This window comes from Enhydra lutris, unplaced genomic scaffold (genome assembly GCF_002288905.1).
Source record: "Enhydra lutris kenyoni isolate GAN:26980312 unplaced genomic scaffold, ASM228890v2 scaffoldscaffold17, whole genome shotgun sequence".
NCBI lineage: Eukaryota > Metazoa > Chordata > Mammalia > Carnivora > Mustelidae > Enhydra > Enhydra lutris.
The window spans coordinates 43230229-43251651 of NW_019154101.1; the positions used below are offsets into that span (position 1 = coordinate 43230229).

The 21423-nt window shown below is 39.0% G+C and overlaps 1 protein-coding gene across 2 annotated transcripts in view; it reads right to left on the reverse strand.

Moving 5' to 3' along the window:
• The window catches only part of LOC111147538 (interphotoreceptor matrix proteoglycan 1), a 125931-nt gene that overhangs the window by 74141 nt on the left and 30367 nt on the right, over positions 1-21423 (reverse strand). For both annotated transcript variants that reach the window (XM_022503621.1, XM_022503620.1), the window contains 6 exons: positions 18380-18546; positions 18083-18111; positions 14185-14249; positions 13500-13579; positions 8005-8157; positions 2676-2734 (listed from right to left, as the gene is read on the reverse strand). In XM_022503621.1, coding sequence (XP_022359329.1) covers positions 2676-2734; positions 8005-8157; positions 13500-13579; positions 14185-14249; positions 18083-18111; positions 18380-18546 — 553 coding nt within the window. The remainder of the gene's footprint in view (positions 1-2675; positions 2735-8004; positions 8158-13499; positions 13580-14184; positions 14250-18082; positions 18112-18379; positions 18547-21423) is intronic.

Here is a 21423-nt window from a genome sequence, read left to right on the forward strand (position 1 = left end):
TGGAGTATGAATTCATTTAACTTTCATACCTTGATAACATATGACTGAAATAGACTTCGCTATGACTTTCCTTCTGTGGAAGCAGGGGAAAATCTATGACTTTCTCATTGGGACTGCTCTGTGGGAGGGACTTCTGTACTGACTAGACATTCATTTAGGGCTTGCCTCATGCTTCTTTCAGCCGCGGCTTGTAGTTTGGAGAGAAGCGGGGCTCCTTGAGCCAAGACCCTAGTACTGCTCATTAAAAAAATATGTATACTGCATTGAAATATAATTGTCATTGCAAATGTTGAAGGTGTATAGTTTGATCTAAGTTTGACCCTATACACTGTGCAATCATTACCACAATCAAATTAATTCCTCCCAAAGGTTTACTCATGCCCCTTTGAAACCCTTCCCTCCTATCCTTTCTGTGTCAACCCCCACAAGAAACTACTGATCTGTTTTCTATCATTATAGACTAGTTTGTGTGTTCTAGAGTTACATACAAATGGAAGCATAATACATTCCTTTCCCTCTGGCTTCCTTCACTCAACATAGTTATTCTGAGATGAACCCATATTGTTGTGTATTCTATTAGCTCCTCCCTCTGCTGAGGAGTCATCTATGGTAACAATAGTCCACAGTTTGTGTAATCTGTTGCTCTGTTGATGGACATTTAGGTTGCTTCTAGTCCTCAGCTACTTCGAATAAAGCTGCTATGGACATTTATGAACTAGTCTTTGAAAGACCCTCCAACCAGATTAAACGATTGTTAATAGTTTCCCATATTTGCTGTAAGAGATAAAGCAGTATTTAAAGTGGATCTTTTTCTGTTCGTCCTTATAATTGTGTTAATAATAGATGTCCTTCCAACCTCCCAGTTGTGTTGGGAGACTCAGACGAGGTCACTTATTAAAATGTACTTATTAAATTGTAGATCAGGTTTTATACAAATGAGCTGAAATAAAGACAGTATCAGGAGATTCATAGTGTTTTAGGGGATCTGGCTCCGTGAGAAAGCAATTTCCTTCGCACTAAGTTTACTTTACAATATTCTGAGCATTGTTAGTTACGATTAAAAGCTTGCCATACTCATAAGCATATTGTTTATAGTATTTAGGGTCAAAATGTTTTCTGGGAGACTAAGTATTCATTCCATAACGGAAATCATTGGAAATATACAGTCAAATTTACTTTATAAGCATCTTTGGCAGAAATAAGAATAAAGTCTTATAGAGACAAACACACGGGAAAGATGCAGCTTCAGGGGCTACACCTTTTTTACCTTGTGAAATTTCATCATCCTAACATTTTCATTTTCTTCCGAAATAGATTTTTTTTACTATTAGTTTTTCATTTATTTGAAGGGAGGGCATAATGAGCAATTTGAACATTCACCAAGAGGACCGTTCATATCATTTCCTTCAGCTTTAAATGAAACATCTGCTCTCAGCGCAGTGGCTTGTCCAGAAGACTTGCCACGTCTGCAGAATATTCTACTATCACCTTTTATTTCTCTCTAATCCATCTGATTTCACATGGAATATTGTGGAGCAGCATCTTGAAATAAAGAAAAATGAGACTGCTGTGGTACATATTAAGGGTTTCATCTTTTATAACTTTCACTTTCCAATACTTTCTTCCCCTGGAGTCATACAAATCAGAGCGGCCTGAGAGCTTTGAAAGGAAAAAAACCGGTGGAGCTCACCCAGAAGCTATTCCTCGTGAGTGTGGAAACTTGCTCTGGGCACCTGGCTTTAAGACAACAGACAGTGGAGGGGCCAGGAAGTATTCTGGGGGAGGCCTTCTCTTCTCACTTTACGAATCCCCGTTGGGGCAGGGAATCTCATTCTGACACACCAGGGCTGACATACACCTTGTGGCACATTTAAAAAAATATATCATATTAGGACCCTGCCTGTAGACGTTTTGAGTGAGAACTTAGAAAGAGGATGTAAAACTGCTTGCCAAAAATCATAGTACCCACCCAGATTAGAGTGTTGGGATGCTCATGGATATAGGCCTGCTTGTGGGGAAGCCATGGGAGCATAAGTCAACCCTGCTTTAGCATGGCACTGTTCTTTAATTTCATTTCCTTTATTTAAAATTGTAATTTAATAATTTTTGCATGGTAATGCATTACTACAGTTCAGACATCAAAATGATAATAAAAGCTGTATTTTGGGAAGTATTCCTTCCACTTCTGTCCCTTTCTACCCCATTCCTTCAACTCCCTTATCCCCAAAGGTACTACTTTTTTTAGTTTCACCTGATTCCCTAGGGTCACACTGATTTGTTTCAATGATGATGATATTTGGCATTCAACAGGGAACCAGGCAATCAGACTCTAAGGTAACTAATTGCTACTTCTTTTGACCTGTCCCTACTGAGGTGTTCTCCTAAGAGGTTCGTTAATAACATTGCCAAAGACAGCAGATAAGCTCTCTGCAGAGAGCAGTGTTTCTGACTCCAGAGGGAGGAAGGAATACAGCTTCTGTGTTACCCCTTAAAAAATCACCTAGAGTTATGTTCTAATTAGACAGTTCCTTTATCTCAAATGTATTCAGTTTTCAGGATCTGGCAGGGCTAAACAACTTGGGGGAAAGGAACCTTATAATCCTTATGACATCGCTTTTAAAACGGACAGGGAGAAATAATTTAAAAATTGAGAAGAGTCCGATTCTCTTACTTACCTAAATCCTAGCACATGGATTTCTTTGAATCCTGGAAGTTTCTTAAATACCTTTTGCATCTGCAGAAGGAAAGAAATTTATGAAACACTCTTCGGCTCTACTGGGTCAGATCTTACCTAACTGAAAAAGCCTAAATACTTCTGATTAGTTTGGGGAAAAACATGAAAATGCAAAATTGAAGCAACTATTGAGGTCAAACTCTTTGTTCTTAGTTATTTCTGAAACCCAGAGGAAAGTGTTTTGGTTTATTTAAAAGCTGCAATTGTTGGGGGGGGGGGTGCCTTGATGGCTCAGCTGTTTAAACATCTGACTCTTGATTTTGGCTCAGGTCATGATCTTAGTGGAGCCTGCCTAAGATTCTCTTTCTCCCCCTCCCTCTCCCTATGCCCCTCCCCACCCTGCACACTCTCTTTCTCTCTCTCTTAAAAAAAAATAGAAGAATTTAAAAAAGCTGCAATTGGGTAGTTCAGACCTGCTTTAATGGTTACTTTAAATAGAATATGAAATAACTTTAAGGTGGTACTTGGAAGAAACATTTTTGGCTACAGTGTTTTTATTTATACACACAGAATAACTATTATATTTTCTGAGTTGAATAAGATGATTTGGAAAATATAATGTTAAAGGGATTATTAAAATCAAAATGGCTGCTGTAACTAAATAACATGGTACAATCAGACTCTAATAGGTTAGATTATAGATTTATTTCTTAATTAGTCTGACCTTGCTAATGAGGCGTATTATCAGAATATTTTACAATTGTTATACTCAATGACTCCTGACCCACTACAGTCTGGCTTCTGCCTCTGAATTTGTCTAGGAGGGACAGTTTTCTCCAGGCTGTTGCCTCTTGGCTCTCTCCAAATCCAGTGGCATTTTCCGTTCCTCTTCCAGGGTTTGCCTGCTTTTTTCCCTGGTTCTTCTACTGTCTCAAGGACCACTTTCTCAGTCTTCTTTAATCCATCTTATTCTTGTCTGCACTCTACTTTATATATAAAGATTCTGGAAATTTGTACTCAGCCTCCTTATCTCACTCTCCCCACTTATTCAGTAAGTGGGGAAGCATTTTGTTGCCACCATGTTCTTATTCCCATGGCAGGTGTACTCTTCCCATCTCCCTTTTTATATTGCTGAAATGGTTTTCTAGGTGTGCATGAGGAAAGGAAGGAGAAATTTGCGGGAGGGATATGTTGGGGCAGGAGGAAGAGGAGGAGATGTCTCCTTGACCACATTTTTATTTCCAAGGTAATCATTCCGTATCTGTTGTTCTTCACTAAAAATCCCTTGCTGGGCGGCACTGCCCATTGAAGAAGCTCCAGTTCTTTAGAATGGCATTTAAGACCCTCCACAATCTACCTCCTCCATTCCCCCAAGTACTTTATCATTTGTTCTTCCTACCATCATTACCTCCTTGGCCAATATTGTATCCTCTAATGTCACTAAACCAAGGCTTATCTCTCCTCAAATACAACATGTACTTCATTCAGACTTCTATAATTTATTTCCCCTTTAGCCCAAGACGCAACTTCTACCTTTTGTTTATTGACTGCCCACGCCCCCATCTTTCAAAGCCAGCACAAACACATTCTCTATTTTTTTTAAAGATTGTTATTATTTATTTGAGAGAGAGAGAGAGAGAGAGAGAGAATAAGGGATGGAGAGAAAGAGAGAGAGAGAATGAGAGAGATGGAGAGAGAGAGCAGAGAACATAAGGAGGGGGAGAAGCAGGTTCCAAGCTGAGCAGGGAGACTGATGTGGGGCTCAATCCTAGGACCCTGAGATCAGGACCTGAGCCAAAGACAGATGCCTAACTGACCGAGTCACCCAGGCACCCCAAACACATTCTTAATTGAAAAGCATCCATAGAGCCCTTAAGTCAGGTTCAATGATTTCTTCTCCCTACTACTCTAGAACTTAATGCACTATGTCCCATAAAATAGTCTGTGAGCTGCCTGATGTCTTCCTCACTGAGATTATGCTCTTTGGGCTCAGGAACCATGTCTTATTTACTCATCTTCATCTCCCTCCCTCTCAGTACCTAGGAGACCATCATCAGTCTCATACTAGGGACTCAGCAAATTTTGTTTAATTGACTTGAGTGCCTCTCTTCATTCTCTAAACTCATCGACATGCCACTGCATTGTCACTCTATCTAAAATTACTGCTGACTCTACATTATCTATGCCAAGGACTAAGGCAGTGATACGCAGATAATCCCCAAATCACTTACACCGGGCTTTGAAACGCATCATGGATTTCTTTTTCCAGCAGACTGCTTTACCTCCCAAGTCATATTTTCTTGCACCAATGTTAAAAATAGTTTTCATCCCCTGAGTATATGATAACTGCAGTGATGAAGGTAGGCCAGTTTTTGCGTGAGGAGGTAGCTGTGTAGGCTTGAGTTTAAATATTGGTTCTGCTACTTTCTCCTTGTTAAGGCCTGGAGTTTATTGCTTAGCCATAAGCAGTATGATCTCTGAATCTGATCTCCTTAGCCAAAAAGGGATAACAATACTTATAATTCGAGGCTCCTATAAGGAATAACTAATAAGTGCCTGACACACAATGGGCAAAGAGTGGATGATACTGTATTATTGATTTACTTAGTTTCTATCTCTCCTACTGGATTACTAGCTCCTAGGTAGGCCAATTTTCTTTTACTTCTTCAGTGGTCACATACCATGGGGCCTGATGAGAGCAGACAGAGCAGGCCTTTAGTCGGTTGTTTTTCAAAGACTCAGTGAGGGGAAGGACAGAGTGAGGGTCTCCGTAGGGGTAAGGGGGAGGGAGCCTGAATAATAAGTTGTTTCTCCACTGTCACCCCCACCACAGGCTTACCAGAGGAGAGCTAGGAGTTTAGGCGATGGGGACCTGGTCTTTAGTATGGGGGCAGGTAGTAAGGAGCTGGGTACACACTCCAGGTCTATTCTGGCCTCCTGTGACAAACAGCTCTGGGGCCACAAGGCATTTGTCATGCCATTCCAGGAACAACACCTGGGACTCAATGTTTACGCGTGAGCAGCAGTTTCTGGAGCAGAAGATTCAGACCCTGACTTGTTCCTCTTTCTTATCCAGGATATCAGAGATGCTGTTCTATGGAGGAAAACAATCAAGCACAGAACTGCTTCCAGAGAGGCTCACAGCTGGAGCATGGGCAGCAGGGAACATCTCCAGGGAGAGCCGTCCTCCCCTCCAGGAGTGCTCCACGGCACTGCCTCTGGTGGGAGGGGAATTTTGCTTGTTGTCCATGTCCTCTTTGTGAACCTGCCTGTGATTGATTAAGAGCCAGCTCTGCTTAGGAGGGTGCAGAAGGCATCTAGGGAGGAGATGACAAAGGCCTTCAGTTAATTCTGCTAAATAATCTTCTAGGGACCTTCCAATCACGGAGTGCTAACTACTAAATAGCTAATTAAGTGCCTAGTTAACCTTATTAATAATACTAACTGCACAGGGGCCTCCCTGATTCTGCTGGAATGTATGCTAACGGGGCTATAAAAAGGCAGCCGTTTTGAGTTCTTATGAGTGTTTGCACAGGAGAAAGCATTCAGACAACAACTAAGCATTCCTTTTGACATTTGTATTAAATTGCTCATTAGGTTTATTGTGGAAATTAAATTACTGCAAAACACTGTCCATTAATTCCTGATTAGGCCTGAATGGCTGTGCTAATGCAAGTCCGGGCTGTGGTGGAGCTGCTTAGTTATGTGTGGGCAGGCTGCTAGGTGGTCTGGATTGCTCAGGAGCCTGGAAAGGGAACAGATGCTCTAAGCAGAGGGGCTCCATTTCAGAGAAGCCAGTGACCATGTAGAGGAACCAGCAGGACTGATGTGATGGGTCTCCGGAACAAGACTGAGCAAGAAGACATAGTCTTTTGGCTAATAAGGTTTTGAGTCTAGAATGGACTTGTTTATCTGATGATGGTACAAAAATCCCTGCCTTGAAGATATTTTTTTGGGAAAAGTATAGCATAATGATTAAGAATAGGGGTTCTGGGGGCACCTGGGTGGCTCAGTGGGTTAAAGCCTCTGCCTTCGGCTCAGGTCATAATCCCAGGGTCCTGGGATCAAACCCCGCATCGGGCTCTCTGCTCAGCGGGGAGCCTGCTTCCTCCTCTCTCTGCCTGCCTCTCTGCCTCCTTGTGATTTCTGTCTGTCAAATAAATAAATAAATCTTAAAAAAAAAAAAAAAGAATAGGGGTTCTGATGCCAGGCTGCTTGGGTTTGAATCTTGGCCAACTAGCCAATTTTGAAGATAACTCTGACCATACTCAGAACTTTCTAAAAAGAATATTTTAAAGAACAAACAGGAAGTTCACAGACAATTTTTAATTCATTCTATCTAATAATCCGTGTCTAAGTACCTCTCCAGTTCATAAACACCCCATGCTGATGTTTTCTCTTTGAAGTGTGTAGAAATGATTCTTTACATAGATGTGTAAACAAACAATCTCAAGACAGGGTGATAACTCTTGGGACAGCAGTGGGCACTGTGTTTTAGCTCAGAGGAGAGGTACTGAACCCAGGATGAGTGGAGAGAACTTTCCTTGATGAAGTTTGCAAAATGAAACCCAGGGAAGGGACATTGCGAACAGAGGAAGCAGCTTATGGAAAGGCTAAAGGTGAGAAGAGATTTGCAAGCAGTTTGTATTTCCTGTAAAGTAGTGTACAAAGGAGGGGGATGGGAAGGACCTAGTGTTAAGATGAAGCTAGAAAGGAAGGCAGGACTCTCTTCATGGTGAATAGAAGCCACAGTCAGCACAGCGCTTTGGATTCATCCTGTGGCGAATGAAGAGGTGGGCAGAGGTGATAATGGTCAGAGATAGAGGAGACATCTTGGGGCAATTCCTGAGTTTCCTGGATGACATGGACATCATAATTGGCTTTTCATTTTCACCCATGAAAAATGCCAAGTTTTTAAATTGCATCAAACTGCAAAAGTGGAAACATAATGTAAGACAAATATGGGTTAAAAATTCGTATTTCAACCCAGCATATGCCCTAGTTGGTGCTTAAATGAACATTTTAGACCTACAGAATATGTGCTTCATGCCTTTCAGTTAAAGGAGATTTAAAAGCCCACTAATATTTAAAGCAAACCTAAATATAAGTGACTTTTAGGCTAGAGAAGCTGGAATAGAAAAACTTTTCTAGAGATCCATTTGTCCTAACATTTTGGGACATGTTGCAGTTTTTGATTTCTTTCTAATGGTTAAAAATGAATGCCTAGTTACAAGAAGTTGGAACTACTAGCTCAAAGGGTTTAGGTCCTGTTAGCGCTCAGATTCTGATTCATGACTCAGGCTGTGGTTATGTGGGACGGGTTCACTTACCTGAAGCTGAGACTTTGCTGCCAGCTCCTGATAATACGGGGACTGGGAGTCAGTGAGTTCTGCCTCAAGCTTCTGGTTTGCCAGAGTGACGCTCAGCAACACCTTCTGCTCCAGTGGGCCCTCGGATATCTTAGTGGGTTCTACTTTTCTTTCCTAAATTAAAAAGTAAAGTCTTCTCTTAACATAAAGTATAAGCATATGGTAATGTTAAACAGTATATATTGATAATGTCCCAAGAAGTGTATTATGAAGGCTCAAGTGCTTTTAGAATTAAAATCCTATGAACTTGAAGTGTCCTCTGAATTTCATTGAGAGACAATGTACCAAAGCTCCAATGAGTTAACTGTTTAGAATCCTTGAGAACACTGTAATTTTATGACTATGTGCTCTTCATGAAAGCATTTACACATATATACATACACATATAATTCATAAACACTGCATTTATATATACATACATAATCCCGTCACTGGGATTGTGCCACCTTCTTGCATAACTTTATAAATACTCTTTGATGAGGACTGGATTACCCAAAATAACCTAAGGATGCTGAGCGATTACTTAATATAATCTTTTCTTAGGGAAGAGTCTAGACTGCTTTAATGAGACCATTTGTGCTTAAACTTCACATTGAAGCTAGTTAGATTAAGAGAGGGTTTGAAATATCTCTCAGAAGGAATGGCATATTGGGGGCCATAATGGGGCCAGCTTTGGTAGCATGTGACTTACAAGAGAAGCACTCTTCTGAGGACCTGGATTTGGCCTCTGATCAAGGACCAGAGGTCATCCTTCTTGCCCTCTGGACTGAGAACAGTCAGGAGTCTCTCACTGTTCTGAATTCATGTAGGCCCCCAGGGTTCAGATCAAGCCTAGAGCTGGGTTTCAAACTTGAGGTTTGACAGATTTTCAATATTGGGCACCCAGATGGTCATGAAATCTGAACAGCTTTCTTAAAAGAGTAAAAATCATGTCTATAGAAAATGGAAAGTCTTTGGTAATGTACATATTCTCTTATTAGTGAAATTAAAGCTGTGGAAGCTGAAAGAGACCAACCAGTGGAAAATGACATGAGGGACAAATCTCATGTGGGTGGCAGTCAATGTAGTCTCTCTTCATTTCTCACCACAAAGTCCTCTTTTCCATGGGACAGCAGCATAGCTTCTAACTTTAATAGTGCACACAGAGGATATAGACTCACACTCGCCAGACTACTGATGTTAGTTTTCATTCATTCATTCATTCATTCACTCACTCATTGAAATAACACACCTTAAGCATCTGTATGGGTATAGAACAGTGCTAGGACATATGGAAAGTTAAAAGAAAAATATATGGTATATGGTATTATCCTCTAGAAGCTTACCATTTCACTGGGCATATTTAAAGTTCATATGAGACATTTAAATAAATTCTCTAGATGTAGTAGTGAGACATCGTCTAATTATCTTCAGCTACTAGATTAATTTTCCATGTTTCTCACCCAGCATCCTCAGTGATACTCTATTACCTATGGGATAAAATTCCAAACTTTTTTCCTGACCTCCAAGGTTCTCCACAATCTGATCTCAATCTGCTTGAACAATTTTATTTATTTTTTATTTTTTATATATTTTTTCATGAAAGTTTTTTTTTTAAATTAAACTATTGAGTAGGTCCAGGTAGTGTATTCTATTTTTAAAATAGAAGGTTTTAAATTTTAATTCTAAAATATTTTTAATTTTAATTCCAGTTAGTTAAGATACACTGTTATTTTAGTCTCAGGTGTACAACATAGTGATTCAACACTTCCATACATCATCCTGTGCTCATCATGACAAGTGCAGTCCTTAATCCACATCACCTATTTCACCCACCCCCAACCCACCTCCCCTCTGGTAACCATCATTTTGTTCTCTATAGTTAAGAATCTGTTTCTAGGTTTCTCTCTCTCTCTTTCCCTTTGCTCATTTGTTTTGTTTCTTAAATTCCACATCTGAGTGAAATCTTATGGTATTTGTCTTTCTCTGACAGACTTATTTCACTTAGCATTATATTCTCTAGCATAGGATTACATCCTTGCAAATGGCAAGATTTATTCTTTTTTATGGTTGAGGAATATTCCATTGCATATATATACACCACATTTTTTTTTTAATCCATTCATCAGCTGACAGATATTTGGGCTGTTTCCATAATTTGTCTATTGTAAATAATGCTACTATAAACAGGGGTGCATGTGTCTGTTTGAATTAGTGTTTTTGTATTATTTGGATAAATACTCAATAGTGCAATTACTGGGTCACAGGGTAGTTCTATTTTTAACTTTTTGAGGAACCTCCATATAGTTCTCCAGCGTGACTCCACCAGTTGGCATTCCTACCAATAGTGCAAGAGGGTTCCTTTTTCTCCACATCCTTGCCAACACCTATTATTTCTTGTGTTGTTGATTTTAGTCATTCTGACAGCTGTGAGATGATACCTCATTGTAGTTTTGAGTTGTATTTCCCTGATGATGAATGATGATGAGCATTTTTTCATGTGTCTCTTGGCCATCTGTTCACCTTCTTTGGAAAAACGTCTCTTCATGTCTTCTGCCCTTTTTAAAATTGGGTTATTTGTTTTTTGGGTGTTGAGTTTTATAAGTTCTTTTTATATTATGGATAATAACCTTTCATCAGATATGCCATTTACAAATATCTTCTTCCATTCTGTAGACTTTTAGTTTTATTGATTATTTTCTTCACTGTGTGGAAGCTTTTTATTTTGATGTGGTCCCAATAGTTTATTTTTGTTTTTATTTCCCTTGCCTCAGGGGACATATCTAGAAATAAGTTGCTATGGCCAATATCAAAGAGGTTACTGTCTGTATTCCCTTCTGGGATATTTATGGTTTCCTGTCTCACATCTAGATTTTTAATACATTTTGTATTTATTTTTGTGTATGGTATAATAAAGTGGTCCAATTTGTTTCTTTTGCATGTTGCTGTCCAGTTTTCCCAACACTATTTGTCGAAGAGACTGTCCTTTTCTCATTCGATACTCTTTTCTGCTTTGTCAAAGATTAAGTTGACCACACAGTTGTGGGTTTATTTCTGGGTTTTCAATTCTGTTCCATTGATCTATATGTCTGTTTTTGTGCCAGTACCATGCTGTTTTGATTACTACAGTTTTATAATTTAACTTGGAATCCAGAATTGTGATGCCTCCAGTTTTGTTCTTCTTTTTCAAGGTTGCTTGGGCTGTTTGGGGTCTTTTGTGGTTCCATACAAATTTCAAGATTCTTCGTTCTAGCTCTGTGAAAAATGCTATGGGTATTTTGATAGGGATTGAATTAAATGTGTAAATTGCTTTGGGTTGTATAGACATTTTAATAATATTTATTCCTCTAATCCATGAGCAAGGAATGGCTTTCCATATCTTTGTGTCATCTTCAGTTTCTTTCATCAGTATTTTATAGTTTTCAGAGTACAGGTTTTTCACCTCTTTGGTTAGATTTATTCCTAGATATCTTTTTTTTTGGTGGGGGGAACAATTATAAATGGAATTGTTGCTGCTTGAACAATTTGTAGTCTGTATCATTTTTCCCTGCACTGACTACCAGATAGCTTGTTCACTGTTTATAAGATACCATATCCCTTGTGCTAATCTCCTGATTGGAAACCCTCCTCACTGCTCCCCATGCTCACCCCAGCACTAAAACATGGGGACACACACAAATATACACACACATGTTTTTACTTCTTACTAATATTTTATGGTTCATTTAAAATAATATTTCCTCTGATCATTTAGGGAAGAAAACTTTGCCTCATCTAATCTCCTGGAGCAGTGAATAATATTTTAATTTCTCATTTAATACCTATGCCATACTCACCTAGAGTCTTTTTATATGCTAATCTTGTCACCCCACATATAATCTCCTGAATCCAGTATGATTCTCATACTTCATTAAATCTCCCAAAGTTAAAAAAAAAAAAAGTGGCCATTTATGCACAAACTCTCTGTGAATATACAGGACTGGGGGTCACATCCTTTGCAACCTGTTCTGGTCTATCATTTTGTTCCATTCTATATACCCTCCATCTTCAAGTACAGCAACTAGATTATTTTGTTGTACTTATTTGCATTATAAATTTCTTGAAGGCAGAACTGTGTCTTACTCATCTTAGGGTCTTTGGCACATACCCCAATGTCTGGCACATCAGAGGATTTTAGTAAAACGTTTGCTGAATGAAAGAATAAGTGATAGATGCAGGTGATAAAAAGGATAAGAGGAGGATGTGGTGAATACGAAAGGAAATGTTCAGGGAATATTTACTGTAGAAGGGGGGACCTATACTAGATTTTGAAGAAACGGGACACAAGTAGTGTGAGAAAAGAGAAGGCAAACCAGAGTTATCTTTGAAATTTTGTAGTGAATACATTTAATCTCAATAATTTTTTCCAACAGCACTTTTCACTCTTCCTGGACTAATATTTTTGAGAAAAATGGAACATTTTAATTCTTTGTTCACAGCAATAGTTCCAGCGAATCCGCAGCCATCTGGCCTATAGGTCAGATAGAATGGCCAGCAGGGCTCTCATCCCTGAATTTTCGCGTAGAGCTGGTGAGACTGAACTTCTTGTCCTTCTCATCCTCACCACCTGGGCTTCCACCCGTGCCTTGCGGGGAGGTTCCCGGGAGAGGAAAGGCTAGTGAAATCTCATAGACCTCAGGGAAGTTAGGTGTGGTTGCAGTGGCAGCATAAGGATGAGAAGATCTGGGCTCAGATGTGTCACCCCTATACTCCTGCCCCCTTCTGAACTTGCTGCCCACCTCATGCTACCACAGCCCTGTCACTCCTGAGTAAAGAGGAGAGTTTCCCGGCTTCAGTGCCAAGTGTCTGGCTCAAATATTTTGGAGCAGTTAAAATGTCCCCCTTTTTTGATAACCAACATTAAATTCTGTAACATATACTCTCCTCCTTCAAGCCTTTTCACAAAAAGAGAGCAACGTGGCCAGGACTCCTCTTTGTCTGAGAACGCTGTATTTTTCCCCAATTGACATTCAGGATTTCAGTCATTTTGATATTTGTCTGATGTACTTATGCTGGCCATCACTGAAGGCAAAACTTCTCTCCTTACCATCAGCCTGAGATTACACTTCAGTGGAGAAGGCTTGACTCATTGACTGATAGGCTTAATCATCCGTTTATTCTAATGTTTGGTTAGTACCTGTTGTGTATGAGGTTTTGTTAGGTACTGGGGGTAAAAGGGTCCCTGCCATCCTGGAGTTTATAATTGAGCTGTTTCTTGCAATCCCTCCCACCTTATTCTAGTTTTCAATCTATTTTCCCCTCAGTCCCTAGAGGAAGGAAGAATCCCGAATAGAACAAAGTCACTGACTCTTAATTGGAGTGATAAAAATGCAGCACCAGTGATACTGGATGGTTAATTCACCCATTCTCTTTTCTGTGTTACTAATAAAACAAAAACAGGCATGTAAAGAGATAGATTGACTCTCAGAACTTCTTACTATTGTAGGCATCTTTGTGTCATCGAGGAGTGTGTCATCCAGAGTGAGTGGGAAGGGTCCGAGGGAGACACTGGCAACGTCTACGGAAATTAAAAACATGACAGGCACAAAAATGAGATTGGAGAAATTTACATTAGAACGAGGTCAAAATTTCATGTACTTTTTCTGTCATTCTGGAATTTACAGATATGGGAGGCCTTCTTACCTCATTTTTTTTAAGATCACATAAATATGTTCTTGAGAAAAATATAACTCAAACTTTTGATCCTAGTTGAAGTCTCCATTCTTCTCTTCTAGGTGCTATCCTAGTTTGGTGCTATCCTAGGTATGTTACAGTTAAATGGTTTCGACAATGAGATCTGGTTAATTTTTCCACTTGTAACTATATAAAGGATTCAAGACAGATATTTATCTTGAGTTTATTTGTTTGAAAATATTGGTTAATGATTGTCTCCAAGTTGTAGGATAATGGGTGATTTGGCTTTACCTTTATTCTTTTCTAGACTTTTCAAGTTTTATACAACGCATTTAAATTATTTTCTAAATTTAGAAATATCATTTAGCTTTGAGAAAGTATGTTATGAATTCTGTCAACTTCAATTAAAGATTGCTTTTTAAATAATATACTTTCATGATCATTTGAATTAAGGTTCAGGAGCAGGTGAATGAGGAGGTCTAAGCTTACCTGTAGAAAACACAAGGGTCTCACCAGGCTCTCCGAATGTCTCCTCTGTAGATGCTTCATCTTTTCTATTACCACAGCAGAAAAGAAAAAGGAAGTTGTGAAAAGGAGCTTGATAACAACAGGGGAAATGCATTTACTTTTCCTATACTTAACAGACCTAAAAATTAGAGGAGACCCCTTTAAAACTGGGTTTGCCTATTTCTTTCATTATAGAAGTAATCTTCAAGTGTATTTTCATTGAAGAAAAATTCAAACAACTCTTGAAAATGGTTATGTTTGACTCCAGGGTGTTCCATAAGCATCTTTCATGTGGTCCTGGGGGGCACTTCCATCAAGAGCAAAACTGGTCTTCGGGGCTTTTTTATGTTTTATAGTCCCATTGTACTTGCACTGTGTCCTTGACATCAAAGGTAATTGCATGATATGATCTATGGCTGAATGTTCTTGCTAAAATCTCCAATCCTCAAATCTGCAAATCCAGAGAGTCCTTAAGTTTATTTACTAAAGTAACTCTTGTGGTTACAGTAATAGGAGAGAGGGAGATTTCTGGATAATGAAGGTATATTAAACACTTATTCTGGACACAGAATAACTATTGGGTAGGCTGTTATGGTATGTTATGCAGGAGTTATGGGTAGGTTGGCAGTGCCATGCAGAGGCAGTCTGGAAGATATCTAAGGGCAAATCCAAGGGCATGGTTGTATAGCTGTCTGTTATGACATTGTCCTGTTCTAGCAAGCAACTTCTATATAGAAAGGAGTAGCAGTAGTGATCTCTTTTGAAGCTCACTGAAAGATTTGTTACTAGAAGCTATTAGGTCTAATTAGCTTGTGTCTGCGTTAGTACAATTTAGTCATAGTTGCCCAATATATTCGATCCAGTTTTCTGTGATTCATGATGATGGGAAGACCAAAGGAAATGGTTAGATGCTCTATGTTGTAGAGTCATCTAGACTGGCTAAAGACAATGGGATCATCTACATACATATTTCTAACACACCCAGTTTTACCAAAGTCTTAATAGACATAATATACAAAATATTATCCATTGGCCTGGCATGGGCTGTGACCAATTAGAATAGATGTAAACATGGGGGACTCTATTGGTGCACACAGGCTAAACATGACTTCAGACCATTTTGGAATTAGGTATTCTTGTTTGTTTCTACTGGTATTTTGCTATATACTTAAGAAATAGTTTTTATGGGTATCATATTTATAAAGATCTCATATCAAACATTAGAGCATTTGTGATTTAGACAATTTTCCTTTTTTTTCACTTTATAGAACTTTGTTTATAGTAAGATATCTTTCCTCCCATTATAACTCTGGCATCCTTGTTTTACCTTCCTATAAAAAAGAAAACAACCAAGAGGACCAGTTATTAAAGTGCTGGCTATGGCATTAGTTACAAGTCAACAGCCTGCATTGAGCAGGATCCTGTGTCAGATGCTATTTCCTCATCCTTTGCCACTGGGTGTAATTCTGCTACTGTAATGACAATCTAGACCATTCCTCAGAAGCTATAGTTTGGGAAGCGGGGACACTGGGTTCTTTCACTGGCTTTTATTTTAAACTCATTTGAAACTGGCAGATTTACAGGCTACTCAGGTGAGAAAGTTTTCTGTTTTGTCTTCCTAGAAAGGCTTGAAATAACAGGCTGGCCGTCCTCCCTCCCTTCCTTTCTTCCCAATTTGGTAATCATAGTTAATGTAAAATGTTTGTCTCTTACTTCTTAGCAATTCTTTCTAGCAATGTTGGTAGACACAGGAATGGATGGGATGATTCTATTTCTTTCTCCTTCTGTCTTTGGTAGCTGTTTCCTATGATTTTTAATGTTGTTTTTTTTTTAATCAATTCTTGGTACATTCTGTTGGATTCTGTTGGATTTTTTCTTATGGATGGATGGCATGTGCTTTGTTTTCTTTTTCTTTTTTTGAAAATGGGGGAATAAGTACCATCCTATTGTTAATCAGAAGAGTGAATATCTGTGTTTTGTGAACAAAGTTAATACTCTAGTAGTAAGGTTTTCTTCAATCACATTATTTCTTCTCATAACAACTTTTTAAAATTTCTAAAGAGTGGCTCTGTAGACTTATCAATTAATAAAATGTACGAGAATTTTGCTCAGGTCTATGGTGGTGGGTAGAGAGATATGAAAAGTTTCCTGCCCTTGAGGAGTTTAAACTCTTACAGGAAAATATGGTAAAATGAGGAAGTGTTAAATAATAATGTAAGTGCCAAAAGGAGTATAAAGTTCAAAGCAGGGAGCTACTGCTGCAGGCTCAAATGGGCTGTTGCGACATCATGGAATCCAGGTGGGACTTCACTACGAGCTTGAAGGAGAGTAGGATTTGGATAGGAAACATAGAAAAGGCAGGTTTTTCTGAGCAAGAGGGAAAGGCTAGGGGTCAGAATCCAGGATGAGGAAGGTGTGGTCTATGTGCAGTGAGTGACATGGTAGCAACAGTGGGATCATGGGTAATGGATGCAAAGTTGGAAAGGTCAGGGGGTGAAAGGTCTCAAATGATTAGTTTGGCCTATGCCTCAGTGAAGGTCCTGGCAGGATACAGATGGCTCACTCATTGTGGAATAATTTGAGCAAAGTTTAAAAAAGGAATGACTTATTAAGGTGTGGGAAGAGTATAAGAACAACCACAAGGCCGAATGTAGTACCCCAGGGCTGGTAACAGTGGGGTGCTCAAAGTACGCTTAGCCCAGTTACCATGAACCAGAGACGGAGAGGGATCTGTGGAAAGGCTGCTTGACAGGAGCTGAGTTGAAGTTGAAGGAGGGCAACAGCCCTTGGAGACTTTGCAAGTTGGAGGTGAGGAGAGGTGAGAAATTCACTCACCTCATTCTCTTCTCTCCCTCTGATCTCCTGCTCCCCCACTGGCTGGTCCTACCTAGGAGTCAGGGCAAAGGCTGTGCATGACTCTATCCTTACCAGTCAGCCTTCTGCACACAGAGCATGAGGGTAACAGTGGGCAGAGGATATTCAGAAGGGTAAGAGGAAGATGTGGGATTCTTTTGAATGTCATTGAACAGAGCCCAATGAAACAAAAGGAATTTTTTTTCCAGGCTTATTAATCCAGTAGCAGTTATCAAGTTAAGGAGGGGAAGAGGTTAGAGGCAGGGAAATCCATTAGGGAGATCAGATTTGACATTTTTCACAGAGTAAATTAGTAAGGTCCTAGAACAGGTTGTTGGCAAAGAGAATAGAAATGAAGGAACAAATGTGAAAAGCATTATAAAGAATTGTCAGTAATTCATACAGCCAAATTTGTGTCTCTCTTAGTATTGTCTTCAGAATTAGATTTATAAATGTTATAAAATGTATGTAATTTTTGTTTAGAGTTTGTCTCTCTTCTTTAATCATTTTATTTAATGTACTTTTCCCTGCCTTTTTCTCATTTTGATTTTCTTATTTGATATTCAGTTCTTGCTGAGAGTATAGCTCAGTGCTTTGGTAATTTAGTTTGAGAAATATTAATGCTTCACAGAATACCAAATGAGAGTTCAAAATGCAGGTTGCTGTCTGATTGTATTAGTATTTTCCTGATGTAACTAATAGTTTATCATAAATTCTAAAAATCAAACTATTTTAATTGTTCTATATCTTATAAGTGAAAATACATATCAGATACTTAACACATAGTAATGAATCCATTTTATCTGCAAACATAGCACCAACATTTATCTAGTCTTTAGGGTCTATCCATTTCCCCTTTATATACTCATTTATCTTTAGCACAGTATATGCATAATTTGTCTGTCAGAATAACTTACACAGATTTCAGTGCTGACATAATATCATAAAAGTACAATAGCTCAGTCTCACTCCATTATATGATCTTTCAAAAGTCAAGAGCATGCTGCACTCTATTTTGGGTACTTACCTCTCAGGGAAGTGTCTCTGTTTTATTCTCTGCAGAAAGATAAAAAGTAATTTTACCAGGAGAAAATGTCAACTGAAGAGCTAAAGTCTATTTTCATCCTTTTTTCCCTTTAACTTCACTTCAACCAGCCTGTACAATGCTATTTTGCAAAAATAAAATTCTTGTTGGCTTTATCAAATATCTCTAAGCATTTCTTCAACTAACCCTTATACAGTAGAAACCAAATGAAAAGGGGCAGCGACTGGAGGCCTGGGAGCTATTTGGACAGTGTTCCCAATGTACAGTGCATAGGTTCACCTGCTGAAGAACGTCCAGATGCTCCTGGGAATTGCTGAAATTTTTTCCGATGTCGAAGAGGCAGAAAGTCTCCTGCTGGCAGAGGCCGACCCAGTCCTGGTATTCCCCTGGCTCAGGGATGCGATCCAGAAAGATCCAATATGCTTCCCACACTGCTTCCTGACACACTGCAATGAAACACCATTAGGAGCAGAAAATGGCTACATCCTGAGATGATCCCTGTTTCCCAGCCCAAGCATAATCTTAGAACATGGAGCACTCTTTGATGGTTTATGTGGACACACTGATTTATAGCCCACAGAAATTAATTCATTTAACAAATATATATTGAACTCCTCTATGTGTTATAGGGAAAAATAAAAGAAGGATGACAGGGAATATGGGAGAGAGAGAAAGAGAGAGAGAGGTTGTAGTTTAAAGTAAGGCAGTTGAGGAAGGTCTCGTCGTAAAGGTGACTTTTGAGCAGTATGGAGAAGTCCTCAAGGCTGGAGAATGCTCTGAACATTGAAGGAACAGCAAAGAGGTCAGTGTGACCAGGGCAAGTATGACAGTAAAATAGGATGAAGACAGAAAGATGTGGTGAGGGGAACAGGGACTGTGTAGAACCTTGTGGACCAATAATCTTCAAACTGGGGCCTAGGAACCTGGCTGTATTTAAAGACCTTTCAAGGGAAACAGAGGCACACAGACAATTTAAAGAGATCACTATCTACATTTCATTTTTCCTATCATGCTTCCCTAAAGTCTGTCTGCCTGAGGACACATCTTTCCTTTTCCACTTTCCCTTTGGCCCCCATTCTTCCCCCATCCAACCCTCCCAAATCTTACTGTGGCTCAGTGCCTCTAAGTTGCCACACAAAGGGACCATGTCAAATAACAGTGTGGAGGTTAGGAAACCAAGTGAACTCTGAGGGGTAACGCTTGTTTTTGTGGCAGGGTGGTTTCTGATTCTTTGCTTTCAACACATTAGAAGTCCCAATGGAGTTGACAGCTGACAAATCATTAAATATAATAACAGATCATGATGTGATTGTAAGCATATAATGTCAAAACAACTTAAAGAATAAAGATATTACTATAACAAAACCCCCATCTGTTTCCATCTACTTATTTACATTTAAATTTTCTCAGCATTAAGGGAAACCAAGTAAAAAAACAGGGATAAAATTGGTGCTAAGTCCTATCTCATTTTGGCAACACATAATAAGAAGTAATGGTACATAAACTAATATGAGGAACAACACCAAAGCACTCCATGTGTCCAGAAGCTGAAGCTAAAGAAACTTAAGCTATAGGCCCTTCATGTACACTGGGCTCTTCCAAAGTCTTGTTCCTAAATTTGTATTTGCAAATGTTAGTCCCACAAAACCTGTATCTGATCTTATATCTGTCAAAAGAAATATATTTAAATTTTTTGTTAAATTTGTATCCAGTTGTTTCAATTAATTATATATTAAAAGTAATTTTAAATGCTGAACCCAGGAATTTCATTGTACACATAAAGCCTATAGTAACAGGAAATAAATAAAATCTGTAAATTTATATACGTATTTTTGTTACTGAGAAGTATGTAAGAGTAACCACTAACAGACTTCCAAGCACAAAATACATTAAGATAAGGCTGTAAAGTGGGAAGTGGGGTGGAAACGCGGTTATATGAAGAAAAAGGATCCCTGTGGCATTTCCTATTGTTGAGACGAGTATATGAAGGGATGCACTATGGAGTATTTGATGGTAACTACTGTGTAGCTATGGTAGATTCTATTAGATGCATACGAATGTTCTAATTTTTGTTTCATTTTCAATATCAATATCTACAACTCACCAGAAGTTGCCTCTTATCTGATTATTTAAACTTAAGACGAAAAACTTCAGATGTTAACCAAAAAGCATGCAAAGGGGTACATAATTTAAAAATTATTTTAGAGTATTAAGTGAGGGTAAAAAGTAAGATGACATCTGTCATAAGCAATTATAATATGTTAATTTTTACCTCAGGAGAAATGGGGAGCGATTGGAGGCTTTGGGGCAGAAGCTGACATCATCTGACTTTCTAGAGAAACTCTGCCTGCATGCTGAGAGAAGGGATTGGGGGAAGGAACAAAGGGAAAGAAGACCAGTTTGGAGATTCTTACTCCTATGCTTTATAGTCCCTCACTCCCATTTTTGTATGTCTGGATTTTTCTTAACTTTTTGTTTTAAGAGGCAAAGAGAATTCCAGATCAATTAAAGCTCAGGTTAATTTACCAGCAGCCACCTCTCCAGAAGCCACAAAGCCAGGAGTGGGTGCAGTTCCCTCCACCTCAAATATGCCATCAAGTTTTCCACACCTGGGAAAGTAATACAGGTCAGCACACCTGGAGAGCATGTGAATAGCTTCACCAGGAGAACACACTTTTGTGAATGTTAGCTTCCTCCTGTCAGGCAAGGATCAGAGAGTTGTAATGCCTTTTCCAGTACCAACAACCATGCAGTCTTTGATCTTCATTTCTACTCATGGGTCTACATACAATGCAAGATAGAAACAACACTTGAGTATCTTGAGACTTGCCCAGATCTTTTTTTTTCTTTTTCTTTCTTATTAATTATTTGTATTAACATATAATGTATTATTTGCCCCAGGGGTACAGGTCTGTGAATCATCAGGCTTACACACTTCACAGCACTCACCATAGCACATACCTTCTCCAATGTCCATAACCCAACCACCCTCTCCACATCCTCCCCCCACCAAGCAACTCTCAGTTTGTTTTGTAAGATTAAGAGAGACTTGCCCAAATCTTAAGAGTTGCATGTCCAGCCTAAGCAAATCAGTTGCCCTTGCTATCTTTCTCATCTACTTACTCCATACTCTCTGTTGGGGTGTTATTATGACTTATCTCTCCCCAATGCACCTGCTAATTTAGTTCAAATCACATTTAAGCGCCAGAGATACATCATTTATATGTACATAAAATCAAGTAGCACTGCCTTTGAGGTCTTAGTGTTGGCGACTTTCACTGATAATATCTGTGTGTGAAACATCTGGGAGAACATAATATGAT